The sequence below is a fragment of the Convolutriloba macropyga genome, chromosome 2 (genome assembly GCF_964194025.1).
Source record: "Convolutriloba macropyga chromosome 2, txConMacr16.3, whole genome shotgun sequence".
NCBI classification, from domain to species: domain Eukaryota; kingdom Metazoa; phylum Xenacoelomorpha; order Acoela; family Convolutidae; genus Convolutriloba; species Convolutriloba macropyga.
The window spans coordinates 48688137-48713739 of NC_134469.1; the positions used below are offsets into that span (position 1 = coordinate 48688137).

Genomic DNA, 25603 nt, shown 5'->3' on the forward strand with positions numbered 1-25603 from the left:
CAGACGGTGAGGTGCAAGAAAACCTACATCGAATCGAGGCCCTTGCGGAAGCCGCTGGTCTGAAGATTAATGTGGCCAAAACAAAGAATATGGGCGTAAAATGCGACAGCCCAAATGTTGTTGCAGTGCCTAGTATCCAACAGAACGTGGAGATACTCACTGGAACACATAAAGGCAAACTAGGACTCCTGACAGAGACATCTAGCCAGTCACGACTAACCATCAGCACGGAGGTGCTGCTGGGAACGAAAAAGAAAGCGGGCTGGTTCGAAACACAAGATGGCCGGAAGCTAAGATTGAAAAGCTTAGCGGTGGCTAAGCCAGCGTTGGTAGCTTCACAACAACAATCTGCGGTAGTAGATTCAGAGTCGCTAGAAAATGAGAGTCGGTCAGTGGTGGCTGACCAAGAGTCTTTAAGATGTCAGAATTGTCAGCGGCTATTCAGTACAGTTACCGGACGCAAAGTGCACCAAACAAGATTCTGCAAAGCCGGTTTGTCAAAGAATGTCGTCGACAAGTCAAAGTTCGAGCAACTAGAGGCGAGCCTTACCTGTGACAAGTGTGAAAGAAAGTTTAAAACAGTCAATGGCCGAAAAGTTCACCAATCGAGATACTGTGGCAAACCTAAAGCAGTTGCCACACGCGTGTTTTCCTGCAAAGTACAAGATGTTCTCGGAAACGAGTTTGAAAACATAGAAGCGTTCAAGTAACTCGGATCATATGTCAGCCTCAAGCATGGAGACCTGTAGGAAGTCAATTGCAAACTTGCAGAAGGTAGACAACGGTTTGCTAACTTCCAAAATCTCTGGAAGAGCAAGCAGCTCAGCGTGCACCTCAAGTGCAATTTGTACAAAGCACTCGTTTTATCAGCCGTGCTGTACAGCTCAGAGACTTGGACTCTTTCGAAATTAATGGAGAGAAAACTTGAGAGTTTCCACTGTGGTTGTCTTCGGAGAATTCTACGTGTGTCATATCTGGAGAAAGCAACGAACGAAGAAATTATGTCAAGATCACGAATGCCCCAACTATCCACGATGATCATGCTCAAACGGATAAAATGGTACGGACACATCCAGAGAATGGAACCAGGAAGATTAGCCCGCAGTGCCTTCGATTGGGACCCGCCCGATCAATACGTCCATGCTAGACGCGCTCCTGGGGGGCAACGGAAAACGTGGATGAGTCAAATCGAAGGAGACTGTGTACGAAACAAAGTATCGTTCAACAGATTGCAGGAGAAAGCAGCAACCGGGTCAAAGAATGCCTTCAACAAATTCGTCGTACAGCACTTCACAGAATAACCAAACAAATAACTCTTCTTGTTTTGTTTGTATTTGTTGCCAACCGTGCCTTTATTTCATATTTAGAATTAAAGTGTTGAAACAGTAGTAGTAGTAGTAGTAGTAGTAGTAGTAGTAGTAGTAGTAGTAGTAGTAGTAGTAGTAGTAGTAGTAGTAGTAGTAGTAGTAGTAGTAGTAGTAGTAGTAGTAGTAGTAGTTAGTAGTAGTAGTAGTAGTAATAGTAGTAGTATTAGTAGTAGTAGTAGTAGTAGTAGTAGTAGTAGTAGTAGTAGTAGTAGTGGTAGTAGTAGTAGTAGTAGTAGTAGTAGTAGTAGTAGTAGTAGTAGTAGTAGTAGTAGTAGTAGTAGTAGTAGTAGTGGGGGACAAAATCCAACCTCACCTCCACGTGGTGTCCCCTGGGGGTAGGTCATGTGCTGCGGCTCTCCGCTCACATGGTCGAGCTAACGAGGCACTGGTCTTCTAGTTTGTGGCGCAACTAGTCGTATCTCAGCCTTCAAACACCAAAGCAATGAGTACATTCAACCATGGCCCCAAGTCCCGGGTAAGGGGTGCTAAGAATCTCCCGAGGAACCAACTCAGAATTGCAACTTTAAACGTCAGAACACTGACCCAAGCCGGATCTTTAGAGGCTTTGAAAATGGATCTGGCGCAACACAAGTTGGATATTCTGGGAGTGCAGGAGACGAGATTGCAGGAGCAAGAAATTGATCTCGGAGACCACAAGCTCTACCTGTCTGACTCGTGGTTGTCTAGTGTAAAGTCGAGACAAGGAGGAGTGGGCGTTGCTGTAAAGAAGTCATTGATAAACAGCATCGTAGAACAAGTGGCTCTAAGTGAACGTATTTGCTACGTCAAGTTCGCGGCTCGGAGGAGAGCCAATCTAGCTGTTGTTGTCTGCTACGCACCTACGAATGAAGCTAGTCTCCAAGAGAAGGATTTGTTTTGGAGTCAACTTTCAGACCTAGTTTCCAGCTTCAAACATAGGGAGCGTATTTGTGTCATCGGTGACCTCAATGCAGAGCCTGGAAACCAGTTGAATGACACCATGAGCTGCAGAGGCCCGTTTGGAATGGGTGAAGAAAATGAGAACTCGGAAAAGTTGTTATCATTTTGCACTTCACACAAATTGCTCGTAGGTGGTACATGGTTCCAGCATCGACAAGTGCATCGGTACACCTACAACCCTCCCGATCCGAGTTGTCGAAAAAAGATGCTGAATCATATTCTGTTTGCAGAGAGATACAGAGGATGTCTGACGAATGTGAGGACCAGAAGAGGGAAAACCACAATTACTGATCATGAACTGGTCATTGCGGAAATATCTATGAAACTTTTGTCTAAAAAGCCATGTTTCACGCCCAGAATCAGTTCTGCAAAGCTGCAAGATGAAACAACGCGTGACTTATTCACGCAGGAGGTCAAGTTACATCTTGATAAGAGCGGCGATTTCGAGAATACAGAGCAGTCTTGGGACAATTTTCGAAAAGCCCTGAACCAAGCAGCAGTGAAATGCCTCCTTCCGGACAAGCGAGTGAACAAACCTTGGATTTCTCCAGATTCTCTGGAACTTATCCGGAAACGAGCTGATCTACAGTTGAAGAAACACAGCAGCGCGGTGGCGCTGTTAGAGTTCACAAACTGCTGTAAGGAAGTCAGAAAAGCTCTACGTGCAGACAAACGGGCATGGCTTGAACGCAAAGGCCAAGAAGTGCAGAGCTTTGCGGACAGAGGCAACTTGAAGGAGGTTTTTGGGGCATCACAGCAGATTTGCCGAAACTGGAGTCCCCAGTTGACCAAATTAGTTTCAAGCACTGGCGTCAACTTACGGACGAAAGAGGAACGACTTGAACGCTGGACGGAACATTTTAGTCAACTCCTGAATCCCTCAACATCCAGTTGCAGTACGAGATTGGATCCCGAAGAAGCAGCTGAAAGCTTGTCGATTGACCTGAGCCCAATTCGATTTGAAGAAGTGCTTGAAGCTGTCCGCAGGTTGAAGAATGGCAAGGCAAGTGGACCCGATAACATTTCCTGTGAGATGTTGAAAGCACACAAGGGTATTGTCGAGTGGCTCTGGGACATCATAGATAAATGTTGGTCGACGGAAGTTCTGCCCGATGACTGGAAGGTAGCAGAAATTGTCCCATTATACAAGAGTAAAGGAAAGAGGTCAGAGTGTTCGAACCACCGAGGGATCTCTCTATTGTCAGTACCAGGCAAAGTGTTCGCTTCCGTTATTCTCAATCGGTGCAAAGATTCAGTGGATCGCGTCTTAAGGGAAGAGCAGTGCGGCTTCAGAAAAAGCAGAGGATGCGCCGATCAACTCTTTGCCCTGCGTCAAATAATAGAGAAATCAATGGCGTTTCAATTGGATATTAGCTTTTGTTTCATAGACTTTCGAGCGGCATTCGATTCTGTCGATCGTGAGCAGATATACCAGATAATGAAACACTATGGTCTTCCGCAAAAAGTGATAAACATCATAAGAAACAGCTATGATGGATTCAAATGTCGAGTCAAAGCCGAAGGTGAGAAAGGACGCTTATTTGATGTCAGAACGGGCGTTAGGCAGGGTGATGTGTGGTCCCCAATCCTATTCGGCCTTGTCATCAACTACATTTTGGCTAACTCGGTGCATGGAGGATTAGACATTGGGAGATTGGTGGCTGACTTAGATTTTGCTGATGATGTTGCTCTCGTGGGGGTCTCAGACAGTGAGGTGCAAGAAAACCTACATCGAATCGAGGCCCTTGCGGAAGCCGCTGGTCTGAAGATTAATGTGGCCAAAACAAAGAATATGGGCGTAAAATGCGACAGCCCAAATGTTGTTGCAGTGCCTAGTATCCAACAGAACGTGGAGATACTCACTGGAACACATAAAGGCAAACTAGGACTCCTGACAGAGACATCTAGACAGTCACGACTAACCATCAGCACGGAGGTGCTGCTGGGAACGAAAAAGAAAGCGGGCTGGTTCGAAACACAAGATGGCCGGAAGCTAAGATTGAAAAGCTTAGCGGTGGCTAAGCCAGCGTTGGTAGCTTCACAACAACAATCTGCGGTAGTAGATTCAGAGTCGCTAGAAAATGAGAGTCGGTCAGTGGTGGCTGACCAAGAGTCTTTAAGATGTCAGAATTGTCAGCGGCTATTCAGTACAGTTACCGGACGCAAAGTGCACCAAACAAGATTCTGCAAAGCCGGTTTGTCAAAGAATGTCGTCGACAAGTCAAAGTTCGAGCAACTAGAGGCGAGCCTTACCTGTGACAAGTGTGAAAGAAAGTTTAAAACAGTCAATGGCCGAAAAGTTCACCAATCGAGATACTGTGGCAAACCTAAAGCAGTTGCCACACGCGTGTTTTCCTGCAAAGTACAAGATGTTCTCGGAAACGAGTTTGAAAACATAGAAGCGTTCAAGTATCTCGGATCATATGTCAGCCTCAAGCATGGAGACCTGCAGGAAGTCAATTGCAAACTTGCAGAAGGTAGACAACGGTTTGCTAACTTCCAAAATCTCTGGAAGAGCAAGCAGCTCAGCGTGCACCTCAAGTGCAATTTGTACAAAGCACTCGTTTTATCAGCCGTGCTGTACAGCTCAGAGACATGGACTCTTTCGAAATTAATGGAGAGAAAACTTGAGAGTTTCCACTGTGGTTGTCTTCGGAGAATTCTACGGGTGTCATATCTGGAGAAAGCAACGAACAAAGAAATTATGTCAAGATCACGAATGCCCCAACTATCCACGATGATCATGCTCAAACGGATAAAATGGTACGGACACATCCAGAGAATGGAACCAGGAAGATTAGCCCGCAGTGCCTTCGATTGGGACCCACCCGATCAATACGTCCATGCTAGACGCGCTCCTGGGGGGCAACGGAAAACGTGGATGAGTCAAATCGAAGGAGACTGTGTACGAAACAAAGTATCGTTCAACAGATTGCAGGAGAAAGCAGCAACCGGGTCAAAGAATGCCTTCAACAATTTCGTCGTACAGCACTTCACAGAATAACCGAACAAATAACTCTTCTTGTTTTGTTTGTATTTGTTGCCAACCGTGCCTTTATTTCATATTTGGAATTAAAGTGTTGAAACAGTAGTAGTAGTAGTAGTAGTAGTAGTAGTAGTAGTAGTAGTAGTAGTAGTAGTAGTAGTAGTAGTAGTAGTAGTAGTAGTAGTAGTAGTAGTAGTAGTAGTAGTAGTAGTAGTAGTAGTAGTAGTAGTAGTAGTAGTAGTAGTAGTAGTATTGATCTGACTGCCAATTTGAAGTAGTAGAAAAAGTTGATCTTGGGACAATATGAAATTTACTATTATTCATTTTGGCACTTAAATTGGCATCACCTATATTTTTTTTTCGGTGACCACTATCAACTTTTTTTTTCCAGAAAAGCAGAAAGCAAGGTCATTGGACCCAAAAAAATTTTTAATTTTCACTTTCAAAAATTTTTCCTCGAAGTTGTAAGAGTTGAGTTATATACCATTTTGAAGCAAAAATTTTGTCGTACTGCCAATATGAAACATCAAAATTTCATTTTGGCATCACTAAATCTTGGTAGTAAGAAGAACCGAAACAAATTTTTTTCGTTTTAAAATCTAATACAAAAGTCAAATTTGTGCCAACCAATAGCTCAAAATTTAAAAAAACTAATTTTTATTTCAAAACCAAAGTGCTGTATACAATGTATGTACACGAGTGTTGGCCAAAATGAGTCGGATTAAAATGGACTCTAATCGGATTAAAATGTTCGTGCATTTTAAACATGTCCAATTTGTTCAAACTAAATTTGCATGTGCACTTGTTTGCTGGGACTTGAAACAAAATTAGTGCAAAAGCCAAGAATTAGTTGATACAATCTAAACTATCAGTGCAAAAGCCAAGCGTTTGCATATAAACCATATGCAGTCTACCACTGAAAAATCATGATGGATGTCAAATTGTGTAAATATAAATAAATGCTTTAGTATGATGGATGATGAGGTGGAAAGAAGGAAGTCTCACTGGACGTATCACCCGTGATTCATTAGTCTCTCTGTAACTGTCACCCATCGTGTTAACATTGAACTTTTACATATAGGAATGTTGACAATAATTGTGCATACATGACTTAATAAATTCTTGATTATTAATTTTTTTTCAATCGTGTAACAATTTAACTAACGTAGCAGTTAATTATAAACTGTAAGCGATATGGTTACTCATAAGCTTCAGATAAAACTCGATTACAGATAAGACTGTATTCTTCGCTCTTTTTGCGCTCTCTTTGTCTGCTTCATTGTCATGATGCCAGTCACACTTAGAGGTTACAATGGTATTATATATCATTACGATATTATGAAAGGAATGAAATTATGAAATCAAATACTGAATGGAATGTAGCAACATTATGAAATCAAATACTGTATGAATTATCGGTGCAATTTCATCACAAATGAGGGACGATTGTAACATAGTTCCCCAAATGAGGGACAATTGAAACATAAATATGTAAACGTACTGCATTTGGCAGAAAAGAAAATTGAACAACGAGAAAAGAAAATTGAACAACAAATGCATACTGCATTTGGCTACTGAATTACTCACAAAGTTATCAACATGGATCACAAATGATTATGAAAATTATGGATTTATCAACTGAAATATGTAAGAAAGTGAGGCACAGTAAGTAAGTGAGGCCTTGGCACAGTGCTGTCAATTAAATCTTCAGAGCACTTACTAATTGCACTAATGAGTGTTTTATAGTTTTGACAATGTTCTTACATTTGCTGGCAAACAGGATTACAGATCCTTGTGACCCAATTCATGATCCGAAATGTCAACCTCATATTCCTCGTATTCATCAAAATTTGAGTCCGAGTCACTATCCTCCTGAGGGCATTGTTGAATTGAACTTTTAATCATTTGACGATTGTCGGGTAATTGCGCGGGTTGGAATGATGATGCGCTGCAAGATGGCCCTTGTACCACGATTTCATCATCTATCTCTGTATCGGATGCTAGTTCCCCAAAACGGCTTGTTGTTTTGCGGAGACGTTTGCTTCTACGAAATCCAGTTTCTTGTCGAATGATCCTTACTGGGGGTGCTGAGTGATAAGAACTAACTGAATTATCTGGGCTAGCAATTCTTACTTGTTTATTGGTCGGAAATTCTTTCGAAGATTTTCTTTTGGAACTTCGTCTCTTACTTGTCCTTGATACTTTCCGTTCTGGAATTTTAATTCTGATCGCCTTTTTGGTGTTAGATTTCGATGGGTCTCGGCTGGGATCAGTCTCTGACTGTTTTCTAATTGAAATTTCCCCCGACATTTTCTTTAATGAAGTTGAGACGTGTTTCTGCATTCGTTCGACCATAGCGTCTATTGCGTTGCCACTCTTGTCCACTGGTTGGATGAACTGCTCAAGTGGAGTATTCCTCTGTTCTGGTGTTCCGAATTTTGCTAAGTCTGCTTTATGTATATCAGTGTCGGGTCTACCCGGTACGCGTATCGTAACGGTTGAGTCTGAAGTCTTTATAATTGATGCTCCCGCTGGTATTGTCCCATAAAGTCCTTCAAGACTTTTTCTCCTGCTCTTAACATTTGAGTTTTTCCGTGCGAATTTGATTCGGGTACTCGAAGGATTGACTGGCTGTGAACTCGATGACGGAAGAAATTTGAACAAGTTCTGAGCACTAGTTGCCTCTCTGATTCGGTCTTTATTTCGTTTAATTTCTTCTTCACTTAGTAAGTCTTCGTCCCTCCAATTTGAATCATCTATTAGTTCCTCTGAGCCGAATGTGTCATAATCTAAACAGTATTTCGCAACATTATCCCATGACATGTTTGTGTCTTAACATTTTCCCTGTTTTAAAATTATAATATGTATATTTCTTTTGACCATCGTAAATAGGTCTGGTAGAATTGGTACTATTAGCTTAGTACAATTGGCTTTAAGTTCTTACCAAACTCTGTGCACGCTTTACACAGTCGAACCCTATTGAGTAAATCTCTGTTGCAAAATGGCCACCACACTCGCGTTGCCAGTTCCGTCATGCCCCAACTTCCAGGGTGTGTAGCATGGAATACATCTGAAACTGCCTCTTTAATGCTGTTAGGAATTGCGACTCTATTGTCGACAAACATGCAACCGTTCCTTGTGCTCAATGATCTCCAATGAGCATGCACTTGTTTACTAAGTTTGCGACATCTTTCTTCGTCGTTTGAAATAATGCAATCTCTGATTTCTCTTAGTATAGAATCTCTGTTGGTAAGGGCAGCTAAGAATTTTGAGTTAAACAATTGTCGTACATTTGAGTCTAGGTCGGAAAATGTGGGCATCATGATAGGAGTACTGGCTTGCGTTTGGTGACAAGTAGGAGGCTTTGAAGGAGACAAGTAATTTCTAAGATTGAAATTATTTACAATAGGGATTTCATTCGTGTAACTTGGTTCGGACGAATTATCAGACATATTAGTATAAACAGAAGGGGGGTTGCATACGAAATTATTTGATGAAGATGAATAGAAGAATTTGATGAATTAGAATTAATTTGACTTCAATAGAATGAATAGAGAAAATTTCTGAGCGAGTGATCTTTACTTGGCGAGTTTGAATTAGAATTAGAACTAATTTGACTTGAATAAATTGAGCGACTGATCTGTACTTGGAGAATTTGGCAAAAGCGAGTTATTAGCGCGTGATTCACTTTCTACGCTTTGGTAATTACATTCTTTGCATTCTTTGCATTCTATCGTCCTACGCTTGCGTAAGTAATAGAGTTGTTTGAGTCATGTGGTTTCTGAACGATCTGAACGTGCGGCGTTTGTTTACTTGTATTGTAAATGTTCTGCGTTTGCTTCAAATTGTTCCGCGTTGTTGCACACGTGCTTTGATTGAAGCTACCCCTGACTGGGAAGTGTATTAGCTATGAAAATTAGCTATACCAAATTATACTAAATGTTCCGCGTTGTTGCAAACGTGCTTTGATTGAAGCTACCTCTGACTGGGAAGTGTATAACCTATGAAAATTAGCTATACCAAATTATAATTAATTTGAACGATTGAACAAATGCAAAACAAATTTAGAAATTCAATATCACCCAACAACAAGCTACCCTTGACTGGGAAGTGTATTAGCTATAAAAATTAGCTATACCAAAATATACTAAAGGTGAACAATTGAACAAATGCAAAACAAATTTAGAAATTCAATATCACCCAACAACAAGCTACCCTTGACTGGGAAGTGTATTAGCTATAAAAATTATCTATACCAAAAAATACTAAAGGTGAACAATTGAACTTCATCGCGTTTCATGGTTGCATACTTTGTGTTTCACAAATGCAAAACAGATTTAGAAATTCAATAAGATCACCCGCTCGTCTGCAGCGAGGAAACCCCAGCACGGAAAGTGCTGTATTCGTTATGGAGACGGGCTGTCATGGTGGTGGGTATAGGTACACATACGGATTGTTAACGGTCAACAACTTGAGACAGCGTAGTTAGTTTTCCAGCAGTGAACGAGTGACCTTAGTTGTTAGTATATATCAAACAACTAGTTTCCATGGTACAAAAATTAAGTATTCTTGCTCATTGTTTTCACGCTAAAATGTCGGATACCTATCATCATTCTTCAGTCCTGAAAAGCTCAGCTAATAAAAATAATTATATCAATTCCTAGCTTTAAACGGTTTAAAATCAAATTACAATGTATTACTTTGCAGTTGTTGAACAAAGGGCTCAGTTACATTTGACTTACATTATAAGCAAGTTTTAATTGCCGTCTGTGTTTTAATTTCAAAACTTCGCTGTATTGTAAATGCAATCGTGCGACCTCTATTGGAAAATGTTTTCATTTGTTTTACAATCGTCAAACGATTGTTATTGATACATAATTAAATCAATTCAAAGGTCGATTGTGACATTCAATCATCACCAAAGAAATGGTCAATCATCAATGAAACTTATCATTTATGTAATAATAGCCAGTAGGTGATGCCCAAAAACTTGATCGATAAAAGAAAATTGATTGACCCCCGTTTGGCCCCTATCACGTCAAAATGAATATATTTTCATTTGGGTTTCTACTCATCTAAGTAGATTAGTTTAATATTTAATATTTAATATTATGACTCCAAATCTACAATGCTCTGAATCATCATCTAAAGTTCGGTTTGAGGGGACCGTCACCTTGAACTGGGCAATTTTTGAAAGGGGGATTTTTACAATCCCCCACCCAAGAACAATTGCATATTATATATCATTTACAATCGTGTAACGATTGATGAACAATCGTGTAACGATTGATACATGCAATCGTGTAACGATTGATGAACAACTTCAAAAAAGACATTTCTAATGATCATTTCTAATGGTAAAAGATAATGGTAATTATAACCGATAATTAGTCATATTTTTATTGACGCTAATCGATTAAAAGTTAATGACTAGTACTTGCACAATAAACAAATAGATGAACAAAGTTAATAACTAGTACTTGCCTCATAAACAATTAGATAAACAAATTATCGCAGACTCTTTTTCTTTTTGGACTCAAATTTCAGGCCACTAAAACTATTTCAAAATTATGCCATTTCAAAGTAAACTCTTACAACAATAAGATTCAAATCTTTGTCAGATTCAAATCCAAAAATGGTTAAATTGCGAAGTCAGACAGCACGTACGCGAACCCTCAGAAACAGAGTTATTGCTGATGACAATCACAATAACAACAACAATAATAATAGGAAGGGTAAGTTGAGCAAGAAACGAAGTCGCGAGCAGCAGTCCGACGAAACAAGTGCTGGAAAACGATTTCAGCCCGACAGCCCGACGATAGACGATAGACAACCCGTACAAGATGTACACGAGGAACCCGAAGATGTTGGCACAGATATCGTAAACGCAAACTGGCAAATTCTTGGTTTTATAGATGCTGAGCTCACTGAAAAGTTAATTGACTGCCAAACGTTGGAAACACACAAGCTCTGTTTTCATTCAGACTTTCAATCTCTTTTATTGAGAGATCCGAAAGCAAAAGCTCTGTACACGCAGATGTTCAAATCATATCTCGACTCCCTTAAAAATGTTAGTTTCCTCACTACTTCAAAATATGAACCACAAGATGGCTTTACACAGATGCGCGTTAACGCCAAGAAGAAATTCAGGCCGAAAACAGTCATCTCAGGTCTGGAGGGTTTTACAGAAACTGTCTCTGATGACGAGCTCACGGAGGACATGTCTTTTTCGGTTTTTGCCCCCACAAAAAATTTTAAGAGCACACGGATTATGCTCGGACCTGCTTCATTCGTCAATCACGAATGCAACCCAAACGCCCGATATGTTGTGTCCGGTGAAAAGAACAAAACGATCATATCAATTCAGGCAATTAGAACAGTCGAAATTGACGAAGAAATTTCAGTTTTTTATAGCCCTGATTATTTTGGAGATAATAATAGGAATTGCCAGTGCACCACATGCATGAAAGAAGCACCGAGTGATGAAGCAATCGTTCAAGTGTCACCCAGTGAAGCAATCGTCGAGGAAGCACCGAGTGATGAAGCAATCGTTCAAGTGTCACCCAGTGAAGCAATCGTCGAGGAAGCACCAAGTGATGAAGCAATCGTTCAAGTGTCACCCAGTGAAGCAATCGTCGAGGAAGCACCGCCTGATGAAGCAATCGTTCAAGTGTTACCCAGTGAAGCAATCGTTGAAATCGTACCCATCCGTGAAGCAATCGTTGAAATGTTACCAAATGTTGAACAAGCAGACGTCGAGGAAGCACCGAATGATGAAGCAATCGTTGAAATGTTACCAAACGTCGAGGAGAAGGCTCGACTCCAACGACCAAAGAAAGTTAAAACTGATCCCGTTCTGGAGTGCCTAATTTGTCATGCCGTTGTCAAGAGAATGGACAAGCACTTGCAGCAACACAATGACATTCTCGAAAAAGCAGAGATAACCTTTAGCATCGATTTCTACAGGACAAAAAATGTACAGAAGAAGCACAAAATCTACGACTGTATGGCTTGCTACAGACGATTTGCTTCTCTGGTGACGCACAAGTACACCAACAAGTGCGATTGTTCTGCAGTCACGAGAGTGGAGAATCCGGAAAGCAGGGCGTAAGTGATAAAGTTATTTTACTCGGAGACCATTTTTGTTGAGTCAAACGTAAGACAATTGCATAAACAATCCAATGTTAAATCAAACGTCTGACAATTGCAAAACAATTAAATGTTGAATCAAACGTTTAACAATTGCATAAACAATATAATGTTGAGTCAAACGTTTAACAATTGCATAATAAACACTCCAATGCATAACCAATTTATTGTTTACTAAAACGTCTGACAATTGCACAATAAACAATCCAATGTTGAGTCAAACGTCTGACAATTGCATAAACACTCCAATGTTGAGTCGAACGTCTGACAATGTTGGGCAATAAATTACAATGTATTTCGGTTGAGTTATATTTTTGTTTGTTTTAGTTCACTTCCAGACAATCTAAGAGCCAAATTGAAGTCCTCAGTAATTGCGAGGACCAGCGATTTAGAAATTGCCCGCAGGTTCACTGAGCACCAAAAACAGTTGGCAAAATGTGCGGGCAATGAATATTGCAACGAGGACAGATCAGGCTTAATTCAGTTGATGGCTGTATTGTATGGGGAAACACAAGGTCTGAGGCGACCACAGCAACTATTACAAGCTTGCCTCCAGTTGCAAGAGCGAAGAGGATTGAAGCCTCAAACGATGCTAAACTATCTCGCAACTTTCAGCAACTTCGTTGATTACTGTTTTTTGTATTCAGACGGTGTCTCCAACAGGATGGAACGAGAGCACTCAACGATGTTGGCGGCAATTAAAAGTGTAAGGAAAGCGTTCTCCACTGCAGCTATTAAGAACTATCGTACCACAGCCAAACAAATGCGAGCCCGGGTCCCGTCGATTGCTCTGGTACGAAATCGTCACAAGCTGGCCTTGAGTCATCTAAAGGACAACTTAGCAACATCTACCTTAACGTACAAGCAACAACAGGCCCTAAATTTCTTTGTGCTACAAGGTAGACTTAATGTACGGTCTGGACCCTTACTGGCACTCACTTGGGAGGACGTCAAGTACATTGAAGAAAACAGCGTTCTGGAAACTGATAGGCACAAGACGGGAAAGTTTTATACGCTGTATTTGAAAATAAAGGCCGATCAAATACCGCTGCTTTACAAGTTAAAGGAGACATTTGCCGACGAGAATGATTCAATGGAGTCGAAGTATGTCTTCAGCTCGAAGCAGAACAAAATTGAGCGGTCCATTTCAAAACACATTCAGGAAACTTTCTTTACTCTATTCGGCGATGACCCAAACGAAGTGCGATTTAACGCCAACTCCATCAGAAAGTATTGGGAACGCCGATAGAAAAGTTTCATTGGCAAGGTTCCAGAAGGGGTGACAAAAGCGCATTTGGCACAAACGGCTCACAACAAGACAACAGCTGAGGATATCTACATTGGTAGAGAGGGAACCTCAGAGGACCGCGACCAGCTGTTGTCGATATATTGTGACGATTTGTCGTCAGATATCCCACCGGAAGAAGCCGAAGAAGCAGAAGTAGACGACAAAGAGTCTGATGTAGAGTCTGACTTTGAAGCGCCCGAAGAGCCACATCCCATTGATCCACAGACGCCAATGGAGACGCCTATATGTTGGGAACCAATCGTACGGCGATTCAATGCAATTAGGCCGTCAGTTAACCTAACTCCAATTAACCCGGTTACTCCAACAGAACAACCTGCTGCAAACGTGACTCGGGAACAAACGGTTACTGCAGACGCTCGACGGAGGTCAACTATAGGTCAGAGTAGTGAAGACGTTCTCCGAGAGAAGTTTATAAAGTCTTTGAAATCATTCCGCGTCAAATCGGGAGCCCCCGCGTGGACTGACCCCGAAAAGAAAGCATGCTTGCTGTTTTCCGGAGTCAGTTCCACAGTTTCAGTTCCCGACATCAAGGCACGATGTGAGGAAGCTGGAATTAGATTATCGAACGATGCGCATTTGCGGATATACACAAAACTAAAGTCTGCTGTTCAAGTATTCAAACATAGATAAATTTTTTATTGTTTTAGCCATTATATTTGTTTAACCTTGTTTAACCTAGTTTAATTGTTTAACCTTGTAACTTAACATGTTTAACCTTGTAATCATAACTTAATGTTTAACCTTGTAATTGTTTAACGTTATTTAATTGTTCAATCATAACTTACCTAAAGTACCTGTCTTTTCTACCAAGAGTACTATGTTTAATCAGTCGTCCGACGATTTTAGTAGTGAAAAATAGACCAAACGTCCGACGCAATGTTTGTTTGTCTGTAAAATTTGAGAAAAAAGTCTGTAAAATTTGAGAAAAAGTTAATTTTTTTAAAAAATAGTCTGTAACTACTGTAAAAAATTTGGTAGTAAAAAACGTATTCTCAATACCAATTTGAAAAATATTGTAAAAATTTAGTAGTAAAAAACTTAATCTCAATATCATATTAAAAAAATTGATCTGAAATGCCAATTTGAAACCCTTACAACCACCCTTACTACTTTTTTAAATTGGCATTTCAACAAAAATGTTGTTTCAAATTGGTATGAGCTTTACACTTTTCGCTTCAAATTGTCCTTCAGATCATGTAGTAGTAGTAGTAGTAGTAGTAGTAGTAGTAGTAGTAGTAGTAGTAGTAGTAGTAGTAGTAGTAGTAGTAGTAGTAGTAGTAGTAGTAGTAGTAGTAGTAATAGTAGTAGCGGCAGTAATAGTAGTAGTAGTAGTAGTAGTAGTAGTAGTAGTAGTAGTAGTAGTAGTAGTAGTAGTAGTAGTAGTAGTGGTAGTAGTAGTAGTAGTAGTAGAAGTGGTAGTAGTTTTAGTAGTAGTAGTAGTAGTAGTAGTAGTAGTAGTAGTAGTAGTAGTAGTAGTAGTAGTAGTAGTAGTAGTAGTAGTAGTAGTAGTAGTAGTAGTAGTAGTAGTAGTAGTAGTAGTAGTAGTAGTAGTAGTAGTAGTAGTAGTAGTAGTAGTAGTAGTAGTCGTAATAGTAATAGTAAGAAAGCTTTAATAACCACTTTTACATGCACAAAAACTCGCACTAGTTTAAGCTTAATTGCGCATTATAGTGCGAAATCGAGTTACGTTGCGTTCGAAAGAAAGATACATAAATCGAGCAGATTCTTGATACATAGCGCGCGAAAAATATTATTCAAATACTTGTTTTTCAATTTCGAGGTAAAATTTTTGACACTTTTGAAAACATGGGTTGCGCGATTCCCTTCAATTTTGTATGTTTTTGCTAAATTAGCTTTTTTTCGCAAAATTGTTGTGTTTTCAATGTATTAACATAAGAATAACGAACAAGAGATACACAGATCGCGCAAAATTTGCCCATGACAATTTGGGTATACCTCTGCGGCGTAATGGAAAATGTTTTAAAATGACGCAGCAGCGGCAGGCATCTAATACCTAATAACCAACATAACAACAATCAAAAATTTTGTTTGTATCTGGTAAATTACTATTGCGACGGAAAATGTATAAAAATTTGCATAATTTTGTCGGTTTTTCACGGACCATGTTGCAAGATTATATTTATAAATGGGCGTGTTCACGGTTTGTGCTGTGTTGTCGAGCCCGGGTTGAGGTTTAGACAAAAAATAATGTAAGATTAGCAGTGAATAGCGGTGAAAAGTTCTTTTTCACCGCAAAGCGCCCGCATCTTTTAGCGTTGAATGCGCTGAGAGCGGTGAATTTTTGTAAGAATTGCGTTGAATTTTGCGGTAAAATTTTTTCCACCGCATTCACCGGAATTCTTACAAAAAAGAAACTGCTGTACAAGGGTTCGAACCTCTACCTCATGCGTGTCACCAACTTCGTAATCCACTGCGCCATCTGTCACTTACTTAAATGATATTTCCTGTGAATATAAGATAAGCGTTGAAATTAGCGCGGTGAATATTTGTAAGTATTTCGATTTTAGCGGTGAAAAATTTTTTCACCGCATTCTGCTGGTAGCGGAGAAAATTTTTTTTCACCACATTCTGCAGGTAGCGGTGAAATGTTTTTCACCGAATCCTGCTTGTAGCGGTGAAAAATTTTCTTTCACCGCTTAAGCAATGAAAAAAAAATTTCACCGCTCAAAAGTTTTTTTTCACTGCATTCATCGCATTGAACGCAAATCTTACACTTTTACTCAAATTCACCGCAAATCTTACATCTTATAGCGATTTTTAGCGGTGACACCTAGATCCGGGAGATATCGTCAAACAAAAACTGCTAACAAATAACAATTAGACATAAATCAAAGAAAGCCTAATTGATTTTTTAATTTGACAAAAGTTCTCCATTTTCACTAATTGCGGCTTAAAAAGGCAAATTGCTAATCGAAGGTACTAATATGGCAATTAACAAAATTCAGTTTCTGAACTACGTATTAGATCAATATTAATAAAAACGAGAAATCTGGCTGGAGGCTAGTTGAGTGTAAAAAAAGACCGGACCGTGGAAAGTAGTAACACAAATCGTGGACAAATTTGACAAGTTATTGCTGCATTTAACAACGATTTGGTCAAATAGGTCAGAAAAGGCCAAATATGTTTTGCCGAGTAATAACATTTCCTTTGAATACAGTCCACAGCAAAACCAACCGTTACAAAAGATAACTGAAGCGTTCTCATTTTTTAATGTTACGTAACAAAATAACAGCTCTTTAAATTTTCAGAAAGTGGTGCTACTCGTGCCACTGAAACACGCAGGGTAAACCAAAATCTGTTCAACGAAATTACTATCATTACTGTGGCGTTTGACTTAGTTGAAACGGCTAAATTGGATTTAAAAAGAGTTCAAAAATACCGGATGAAAAATTAAACTGATTTATTAAATTCAAATCGTTTTGCGTCGTTTGCTGTCAATAAGAATCTCCCCAATGCATTGTATGCTGGTCAGCTGGTTACATGAGAAGCAGTCATTGTTAACAAATGATACAGCAACCGGATCCTTGCGGGCTTTTCACTGTGAGTCGTGCTGCCTGCTCAAATAACTCGTTCACGTTCTCCCCCTTTTTAGCCGATGTCTCGATGAAGTAGGCGGCGCCCAGCTTGCGCGAAATCTCTTCGCCCTCCTCCGTGTTGACTACTGATGATCCATAGCCTCCCCCACCCCCCATTTCGGCCCTGAGGTCCATCTTGCAGCCAACCAGGATGAAGGGAACACTGCGCATGAAGTAGTCCAGTTCACCCTTCCACTTGTTCTCACAGTTCTCCAGACTTTCTGACTGTGTGACGTCATAGCAGACTAGGGCCACGTCCACGTCTTGGTAAGCAATTGGCCGCAGTCGGTCAAAATCTTCCTGACCTAGCAGATGAAAAGGTTGAAAGATAAATATAGAACCAGCCTACATCGAAATAAATTGAGCTGAAATAATTTGATAGACCAAATAATTTAGTCCCTTAAAATTTCCCACATACCCTATCTAATGCATATTCATTTCTCGCTCTTCGCTTTGTTTTCTTTAAGTGTATTTTGACAGCGCTGGCAAATTAATTGGCGATTGGACTCTTTCAATTAAAGGAAAGTCAAACCTGAGACGAAATATTTGGGCATGGACATGTAAATAGTACATCTATCTGTTCTGCTGAAAATTAAACTTTGCAGCTACAAATAGATTCTTCGTTAATTTTGGGCACTTTTGACTATGCGGAGCTTAAAATGAAACATTCTATTTTCGAAATCTGATTTTTTAGCGAAATAAATAATCTTTGGGAGTCTAATTTCTCTGACTTTGCTAGAGTGTGTGTCATTCCCATTTGAAGATAATTATTTTCGTTTCTTCTTAAACTTTCTCATCCTTAAGAGAGCAATTTGTTGACTTCCCGTTTCCCGCTTCTGTTGTTGTTTTGTTTCCTGGACATAGATTAATAAAAAATTGTCATACTAATTAGAACCTTGCTAGATTTGAAAATTTTAAAAATCAGAAAAATTTAAAGTAGTATAAAATGTGTCAAATTCAGTCGACACTTTCGCAGTTTTTCTATTACATCGCCAATCCTACAATTTGAGCAAGCAAATTTTCTTGCTTATGTCAACATTGTCCGCTCCCCCATCTTTTAAGAAAAGGCTTTATAGACTTTCACGGACAACAGTGACAGTGAGGTAAACCATTTCAAATTCACTCAAAATTTGGAATATTTGTCACTGATATCCACGATTGGTTATTTCTGATCCATTCGCGTTAAAATTAACCATATCTCTTCCACACGAGAACTGGTGACAAAATGTCGTCACTCGTGTTGCCAAACGCGGACTCTGCTGAATTGGTATGATTGGCGACGTTATGTCCTTGGTTTTTTGAAGTTGATTATAAACAGAACTAACAACACATAAACAAATATGTACCAGAAAAAATCAAAGAATTCATTTACCACTTAATGTCAGTTGGATAAAAACAGTTGAAAATATTTGTCTTAAGTGATTTAAAAAAACATTTCGTAGTAATCAAAACAGGCAGAAATGACAAAATCTATGAGAGCCTTTTACTCCACACTTTTTCATTGGTATATCTCAACTGGATAAGCAGTAATCAGAAAAATACTGAATGAGGAAAAGCAAAGACAAATTTGGAACAAAAGGGGACATTATAGTGGATTTTGCATTTTTTAGCTTGTAAATATCATTTTTAATGTTTCTTGTAAAGTCCAGACTTTTATGATCGGGCAAAATACGGCGGCAGGGTTATTACCTGCAGTGTCAAATAAGCTGAGTTTGACGACTGTTGAGGCTAGTGAGATCTGGGCCACGTAACTGTCGAAGATGGTGGGCTCGTAGTCTGTAGGGAACTCGCCCTTGGAGAAGCGGACCAACAGTGACGTCTTCCCACAAGCACCGTCTCCAATTGCAACCAGCTTTTTGTTCACAGTTTGCAATGTCGCCATTTAGATCGATTGTGAGATTTGAACCAGCACTGCTTTATTACTCGAACTTAGTTGCTCAAAAATGTGATTCTTGGTAAGATGAAAGTCTTTGAAATTTCTGCAGGTTAATTTACGATTAAATTCAGCTCGTCGCTATATTTAGCCCAAATTGAGCCGGAAATAAGAGGAGGAAAATGAATGAAAGAAAGAGAAATCGGGATGAGTTTAATAAAAGCGAGTTAAGAGCTGATCAATTGACGTTGAATGGTTACGCACAATCAGAATGATCACAAAAGTTTATATCAATAATAGACGCAAAACACAAAACAGAGGCTTCGACTGTGACTATATATTGTAGCGCATTTCTAAGTTTCAAATTGCTCAACATACTCAATGTCTAACTATTGCTTCTGGTGTCATGTCAACAAATAGTTTTGTCAATAAATATCTAAACAGAGTCATGGTAGTGTTTATAGAAACTTATGCGAATGATGTTTCTTCAAACCAAATTCTGGAATGCTAACTTTGAATACCGAACATGAAAAACCGCCCATGCATCTCAACCTCTCTAATGCCATGAAGTCATTCGTATCAGAAATTTTCAGGCTTTGTAACAACAGAGCAGCCATAAGCTCCAACATTCAAAAATTTGGCCCAAATTAATAGGTAACAATTTTATCATTTTTGAAGTCAAACCGGTTAGTGTGTGACACCTAAACGTGTCTCTTGTCTAGACGGAAGGTAATAGATAATTTACCGGGACACTTTTTGCGCTCCTAAATAATGTTTCAGGCTAAATATGACAGAATCTTGTTTTTTTTTGCGTTTCCACGGCTTCGAACCGATATCTATAGCAGTTTTTCAAATTCATGGGTTTCAACTGGTTCATGTGATCGTCCCGTACTTAACGCCAAGTCAATATCAGTACTGGGCAAGTCTAATTGCAAGTCTAGGTATCAGTACTGATTCAGAGCTATGATCATAACACATTTAAGACTTGTCAGACTTGGCCAAGACTTGGCAAGTCTTAATCCAAGTCTTGGCCAAGACTTGCCAAGTCTTAATCCAAGTCTTGGCCAAGACTTGCCAAGTCTTAATCCAAGTCTTGGCCAAAACTTGCCAAGTCTTAATCCAAGTCTCGGCCAAGACTTGCCAAGTCTTAATCCAAATTTTAATGCCCGAAAAAAAGATCAAAATTTGCCGAAAAAAACGTCAAAACTCATTGAAAAAACGTCAAAAATGGCCGAAAAGTCAAAACTGGCCAAAATAACGTCAAAACTGATCAAAAAAACGTCAAAAATGGCCGAAAAAAAGGTCAAAACTGATCGAAAAAACGTCAAAAATGGCCAAAAAAAGGTCAAAAAAAGCCGAAAAAAGGTCAAAACTGATCGAAAAAACATCAAAAATGGCCGAAAAAAAGGTCAAAAATAACCGGAAAAAAGGTCAAAACTGATCGAAAAAACATCAAAAATGGCCGGAAAAAAGGTCAAAAATAGCCGAAAAAAACGTCAAAGCTGGTCGAAAAAACTTTAGAAATGGCCGAAAAAAAAGTCAAAAATAGCCAAAAAAAAGGTCAAAAACAGCCGAACAAACGTAAAAACTGGTCGAAAAAACGTCAAAAATGGCCAAATAGCCGAAAAAACGTCAAAACTGATCGAAAAAACGTCAAAAGTGGCCAAAAAAAGGTCAAAAATAGCCGGAAAAAAACATTAAAACTGATCGGAAAAACGTCAAAAATGGCCGAAAAAAACGTTCATAAATAGACGAAAAAAAAGTCAAAACTGATCGAAAAAACATCAAAAATGGCTGAAAAAAGGTCAAAAATAGCCAACAAAAAGCGTCAAGACTGGTCGAAAAAACGTCAAAAATGGCCAAAAAAAGGTCCAAAAATAGCCGATAAAAAGGTCAAAAACAGCCGAAAAGAAAGAAACGTCAAAACTGGCCAAAAAACGTCAAAAGTGGCCAAAACAACGTTCATAAATAGCCGAGAAAAGGTCAAAACTGATCGAAAAAACGTCAAAAATGGCCAAAAAAAAGTTCAAAAAGAACCGAAGAAAAGGTCAAAATTAGCCGAAAAAAACGTCAAAACTGATCAAAAAAACGTCAAAAACGGCCGAAAAAAAGTTCAAAAAGAACCGAAAAAAAGGTCAAATTTAGCCGAAAAAACGTCATAACTGATCGAAAAAACGTCAAAAATGGCCGAGAAAAAGGTCAAAAAAAGCCGAAAATAAGGTCAAAACCGATCAAAAAAGCGTCAGAAATGGCTGAAAAAAAGGTCAAAAATAGCCGAAAAAAAAGGTCAAAACTGATCAATAAAACGTCAAAAATGGCCGAAAAAAAGGTCAAAAACAGCCGTAAAGAAAAAAACGTCCAAACTGGTCGAAAAATCGTCAAAATTGGCCAAAAAAACGTTCATAAATAGCCGAAAAAAAGGTCAAAACTGATCGAAAAAACGTCAAAAATGGCCAAAAAAAGCGTCAAAAGTGGTCGAAAAAACGTCAAAAATGGCCGAAGAAAAGGTCAAAAATAGCCGATAAAAAGGTCAGAAACAGCCAAAAAGAAAAAAACGTCAAAACTGGTCAAAAAAACGTCAAAAATGGCCGAAAAGAACGTTCATAAATAGCCGAAAAAAAGGTCAAAACTGATCGAAAAAACATCAAAAATGGCCGAGAAAAAGGTCAGAAATAGACGAAAAAAATGTCAAAACTGATCAAAAAAACGTCAAAAATGGCTGAAAAAAAGTCAAAAATAGCCAAAAAAAGCGTCAAGACTGGTCGAAAAAACGTCAAAAATGGCCGAAAAAAAGGTCAAAAATAACCGACAAAAAGGTCAAAAACAGCCGAAAAGAAAAAAAACGTCAAAACTGGTCAAAAAACGTCAAAAGTGGCCAAAACAACGTTCATAAATAGCCGAGAAAAGGTCAAACTGATCGAAAAAACGTCAAAAATGGCCGAAAAAAAGTTCAAAAAGAACCGAAAAAAAGGTCAAAATTAGCCGAAAAAAACTTCAAAACTGATCAAAAAAACGTCAAAAATGGCCGATAAAAAGTTCAAAAAGAACCGAAAAAAAGGTCAAAATTAGCCGAAAAAAATAACTGATCGAAAAAACGTCAAAAATGGCCGAGAAAAAGATCGAAAATAGCCGAAAATAAGGTCAAAACTGATCAAAAAAGCGTCAAAAATGGCTGAAAAAAAGGTCAAAAATAGCCGGAAAAAATGTCAAAACTGATCAATAAAACGTCAAAAATGCCAAAAAAAAGGTCAAAAATAGCCGAAAAAAAGGTCAAATACAGCCGTAAAGAAAAAAACGTCCAAACTGGTCGAAAAAACGTCAAAATTGGCCATAAAAACGTTCATAAATAGCCGAAAAAAAGGTCAAAACTGATCGAGAAAACCCCAAAAATGGCCGAAAAAAGGTCAAAAATAGCCGAAAAGAAGGTCAAAAACAGCCCAAAAAAAAGTCAAAACTGGTCGAAAAAACGTCAAAAATGGCCAAAAAAATGTCAAAAATAGCCAAAAAAAAGCGTCAAAACGGGTCAAAAAACGTCAAAAATGGCCGGAAAAAAGGTCAAAAATAGCCGATAAAAAGGTCAGAAACAGCCAAAAAGAAAAAAACGTCAAAACTGGTCAAAAAAACGTCAAAAAAGGCCGAAAAAAAGTTCAAAAAGAACCGAAAATGTCAAAATTAGCCGAAAAAAACGTCCAAGCTGATCGAAAAACGTCAAAAATGGCCAAAAAAAGTTCAAAAAGAACCGAAAAAAATGTCAAAATTAGCCGAAAAAGCCGTCAAAACTGATCGAAAAAACGTCAATACTGGCGAAAAAAGGTCAAAAATAGCCGAAAAAAAAGTTAAAACTGATCGGAAAACCGTCAAAAATGGCCGAAAAAAACGTTCATAAATAGCCGAAAAAAAGGTCAAAACTGATTGAAAAAACATCAAAAATGGCCGAGAAAAAGGTCAAAAATAGAGGAAAAAAAGTCAAAACTGGTCGAAAAAACGTTAAAAATGGCCAAAAAAGGTCAAAAATAGCCGAAAAAAGCGTCAAAACTGGTCGAAAAAACGTCAAAAATGGCCGAAAAAAAGGTCAAAAATAGCCGAAAAGAAGGTCAAAAACAGCCGAAAAAAAAGTCAAAACTGGTCGAAAAAACGTCAAAAATGGCCAAAAAAAGGTCAAAAATAGCCGAAACAAACCGTCAAAACTGATCGAAAAAACGTCAAAAGTGGCGAAAAAAAGGTCGAAAATAGCCGAAAAAAACGTTAAAACTGATCGGAAAAACGTCAAAAATGACCGAAAAAAAACGTTCATAAGTAGCCGAAAAAAGGTCAAAACTCATCAAAAAAACGTCAAAAATGGCTGAAAAAAAGGTCAAAAATAGCCGAAAAAAAGCTCAAAACTGATCAATAAAAGGTCAAAAATGGCCAAAAAAAAAGTCAAAAATAGCCAAAAAAAAGTCGAAAACAGCCAAAAAAAAAACGTCCCAACTGGTTGAAAAAACGTCAAAAATGTCCGAACAAAAAAGGTCTAAATTAGCCGAAAAAAAGGTCAAAAACAGCCGAAAAAAAACGTCAAAACTGATCGAAAAAACGTCAAAAATGGCGGAAAAAAGTTCAAAAAGAACCGAAAAAAAGGTCAAAATTAGCCGAAAAAAACGTCAAAACTGGTCGAAAAAACGTCAAAAATGGCCAAAAAAAGGTCAAAAATAGCCGAAAAAAAACGTCAAAACTGATCGAAAAAACGTCAAAAAATGGCGGAAAAAAGTTCAAAAAGAACCGAAAAAAGGTCAAAATTAGCCGAAAAAAACGTCAAAACTGATCGAAAAAACGTCAAAAAAAGCCAAAAAAAGGTCAAAAATAGCCGGAAAAAAAAGGCAAAAAACTGATAGAAAAAACGACAAAAATGGCCAAAAATTGGTCAAAAATAGCCGAAAAAAAACGTCAAAACTGATCGAAAAAACGTCAAAAATGGCGGAAAAAAGTTCAAAAAGAACCAAAAAAAAGGTCAAAATTAGCCGAAAAAAACGTCAAAACTGATCAAAAAAATGTCAAAAAAGGCCAAAAAAAGGTCAAAAATAGCCGGAAAAAAAGGTAAAAACTGGTCGAAAAAACGTCAAAAATGGCCGGAAAAAAAATTCATAAATAGCCGAAAAATGGTCAAAGCTGAGGGACATCTGTACTTTGCACGGGCTGATTTGTACTTTGCACCATAATAGGGTCCACTGGGTGCCGCACCACGGGAACTCGGGCTATCATGGGAACCCTCACAGTAGCGCCCCTTTTGACAATTTTGCCTCGGTTCAAGTTCGACATTTGGTTGATCTGAAAAGTACATAAATTAGTGATTTTGGCTATTTTAGGGGCTGAAACGGCTGGAAAATGGCTCAAAATGGCCCAGAACACCTGAAATACCCTCAATAGAGCCTCCCGGGGTGCTACTAAACAGTTTGGTATGCCCACGGCATCATTTTTTAGCACCCCGGGAAAGTGCCAAAATCTTGGCACGTTGCGAAATTTTTTTGAATTCGAAATATTCACTCGAGTTTTTTTGAAAAGTTGGTTTTGACTTGGGAATCAACTTGCAAGTGTTACCCCAGTCTTGGCCAAGACTTGTCAGACTTGTAAGACTTTTTTGAGACTTGCCCAGTACTGGAAAATGAAACCGACTTGGGTTTAGACTAGCCTAGTACTGATTTAGACTTTTAGTTCGGTACGGGGTATTATATGATAGGGAAGTTGGCTCTATTCTGAGAAATATGTCGAAGGCGATTCCAATTTGAGGTTAGAGACCGAGGTTAACTGTGGTCAAACTTACGTTAGTGCGAAAATTTGAGTGCGATCGCAGACAAACGCAAACTCTGAGCAGACATGTTCCCCACCGCTGTCTAAACTTTTGCGGGACTCTGGTTCAGACCTTTTCACGGCCATTTTTCAGACCGTCTTGCGTTAGACCACTTATTACCCAACCTTCCTACTACGCTTAAATTTCATTCTTCAGACTTTTTTGTTGATGTGAACCTCTGAACACTCAGACAAGTCTTCCTTTATCTTCATTTTATTAGCTTCATGCAAGTTTTTTTATTTACAGACTAAGGCGTCTACTGTTTTGAAATCTCTTTAGGGGTTATGTGAGACATTACTTGTACGTTATTACAAAATATTCCAAACATCAGTCTCATGATTGATCATGGATTTCTTATGTTCATAAGGTAGAAGAACAACTGTTCAATTTTCTTTAAACCAACTGGTGTAAAGACGCTGGAAAAATTGAAAATGAATTTGACGACATTTAAAGTCAGACATTTATGAGACAAGATTTGCAATGTTTTGTATCAGAGTACAAGGATACTTGAATAACCTCATATGGTACCCTATAGAAAAATTTAGAAATTCCAGGCTTTT

The 25603-nt window shown here is 38.7% G+C and overlaps 1 protein-coding gene across 1 annotated transcript; it reads right to left on the minus strand.

Annotated features, from left to right (window-relative positions):
- Positions 1-17147: 17147 nt before the first annotated feature.
- On the minus strand, positions 17148-19625 carry LOC142335327 (uncharacterized). Its single transcript, XM_075383777.1, has 2 exons — positions 19036-19625; positions 17148-17651 (listed from the first exon to the last, which is right to left on the minus strand). Exons 1-2 carry the CDS (start codon positions 19226-19228, stop codon positions 17269-17271), a joined length of 576 nt encoding a protein of 191 aa, XP_075239892.1. The 5' UTR covers positions 19229-19625; the 3' UTR covers positions 17148-17268.
- Between the last annotated feature and the right edge of the window lie 5978 nt (positions 19626-25603).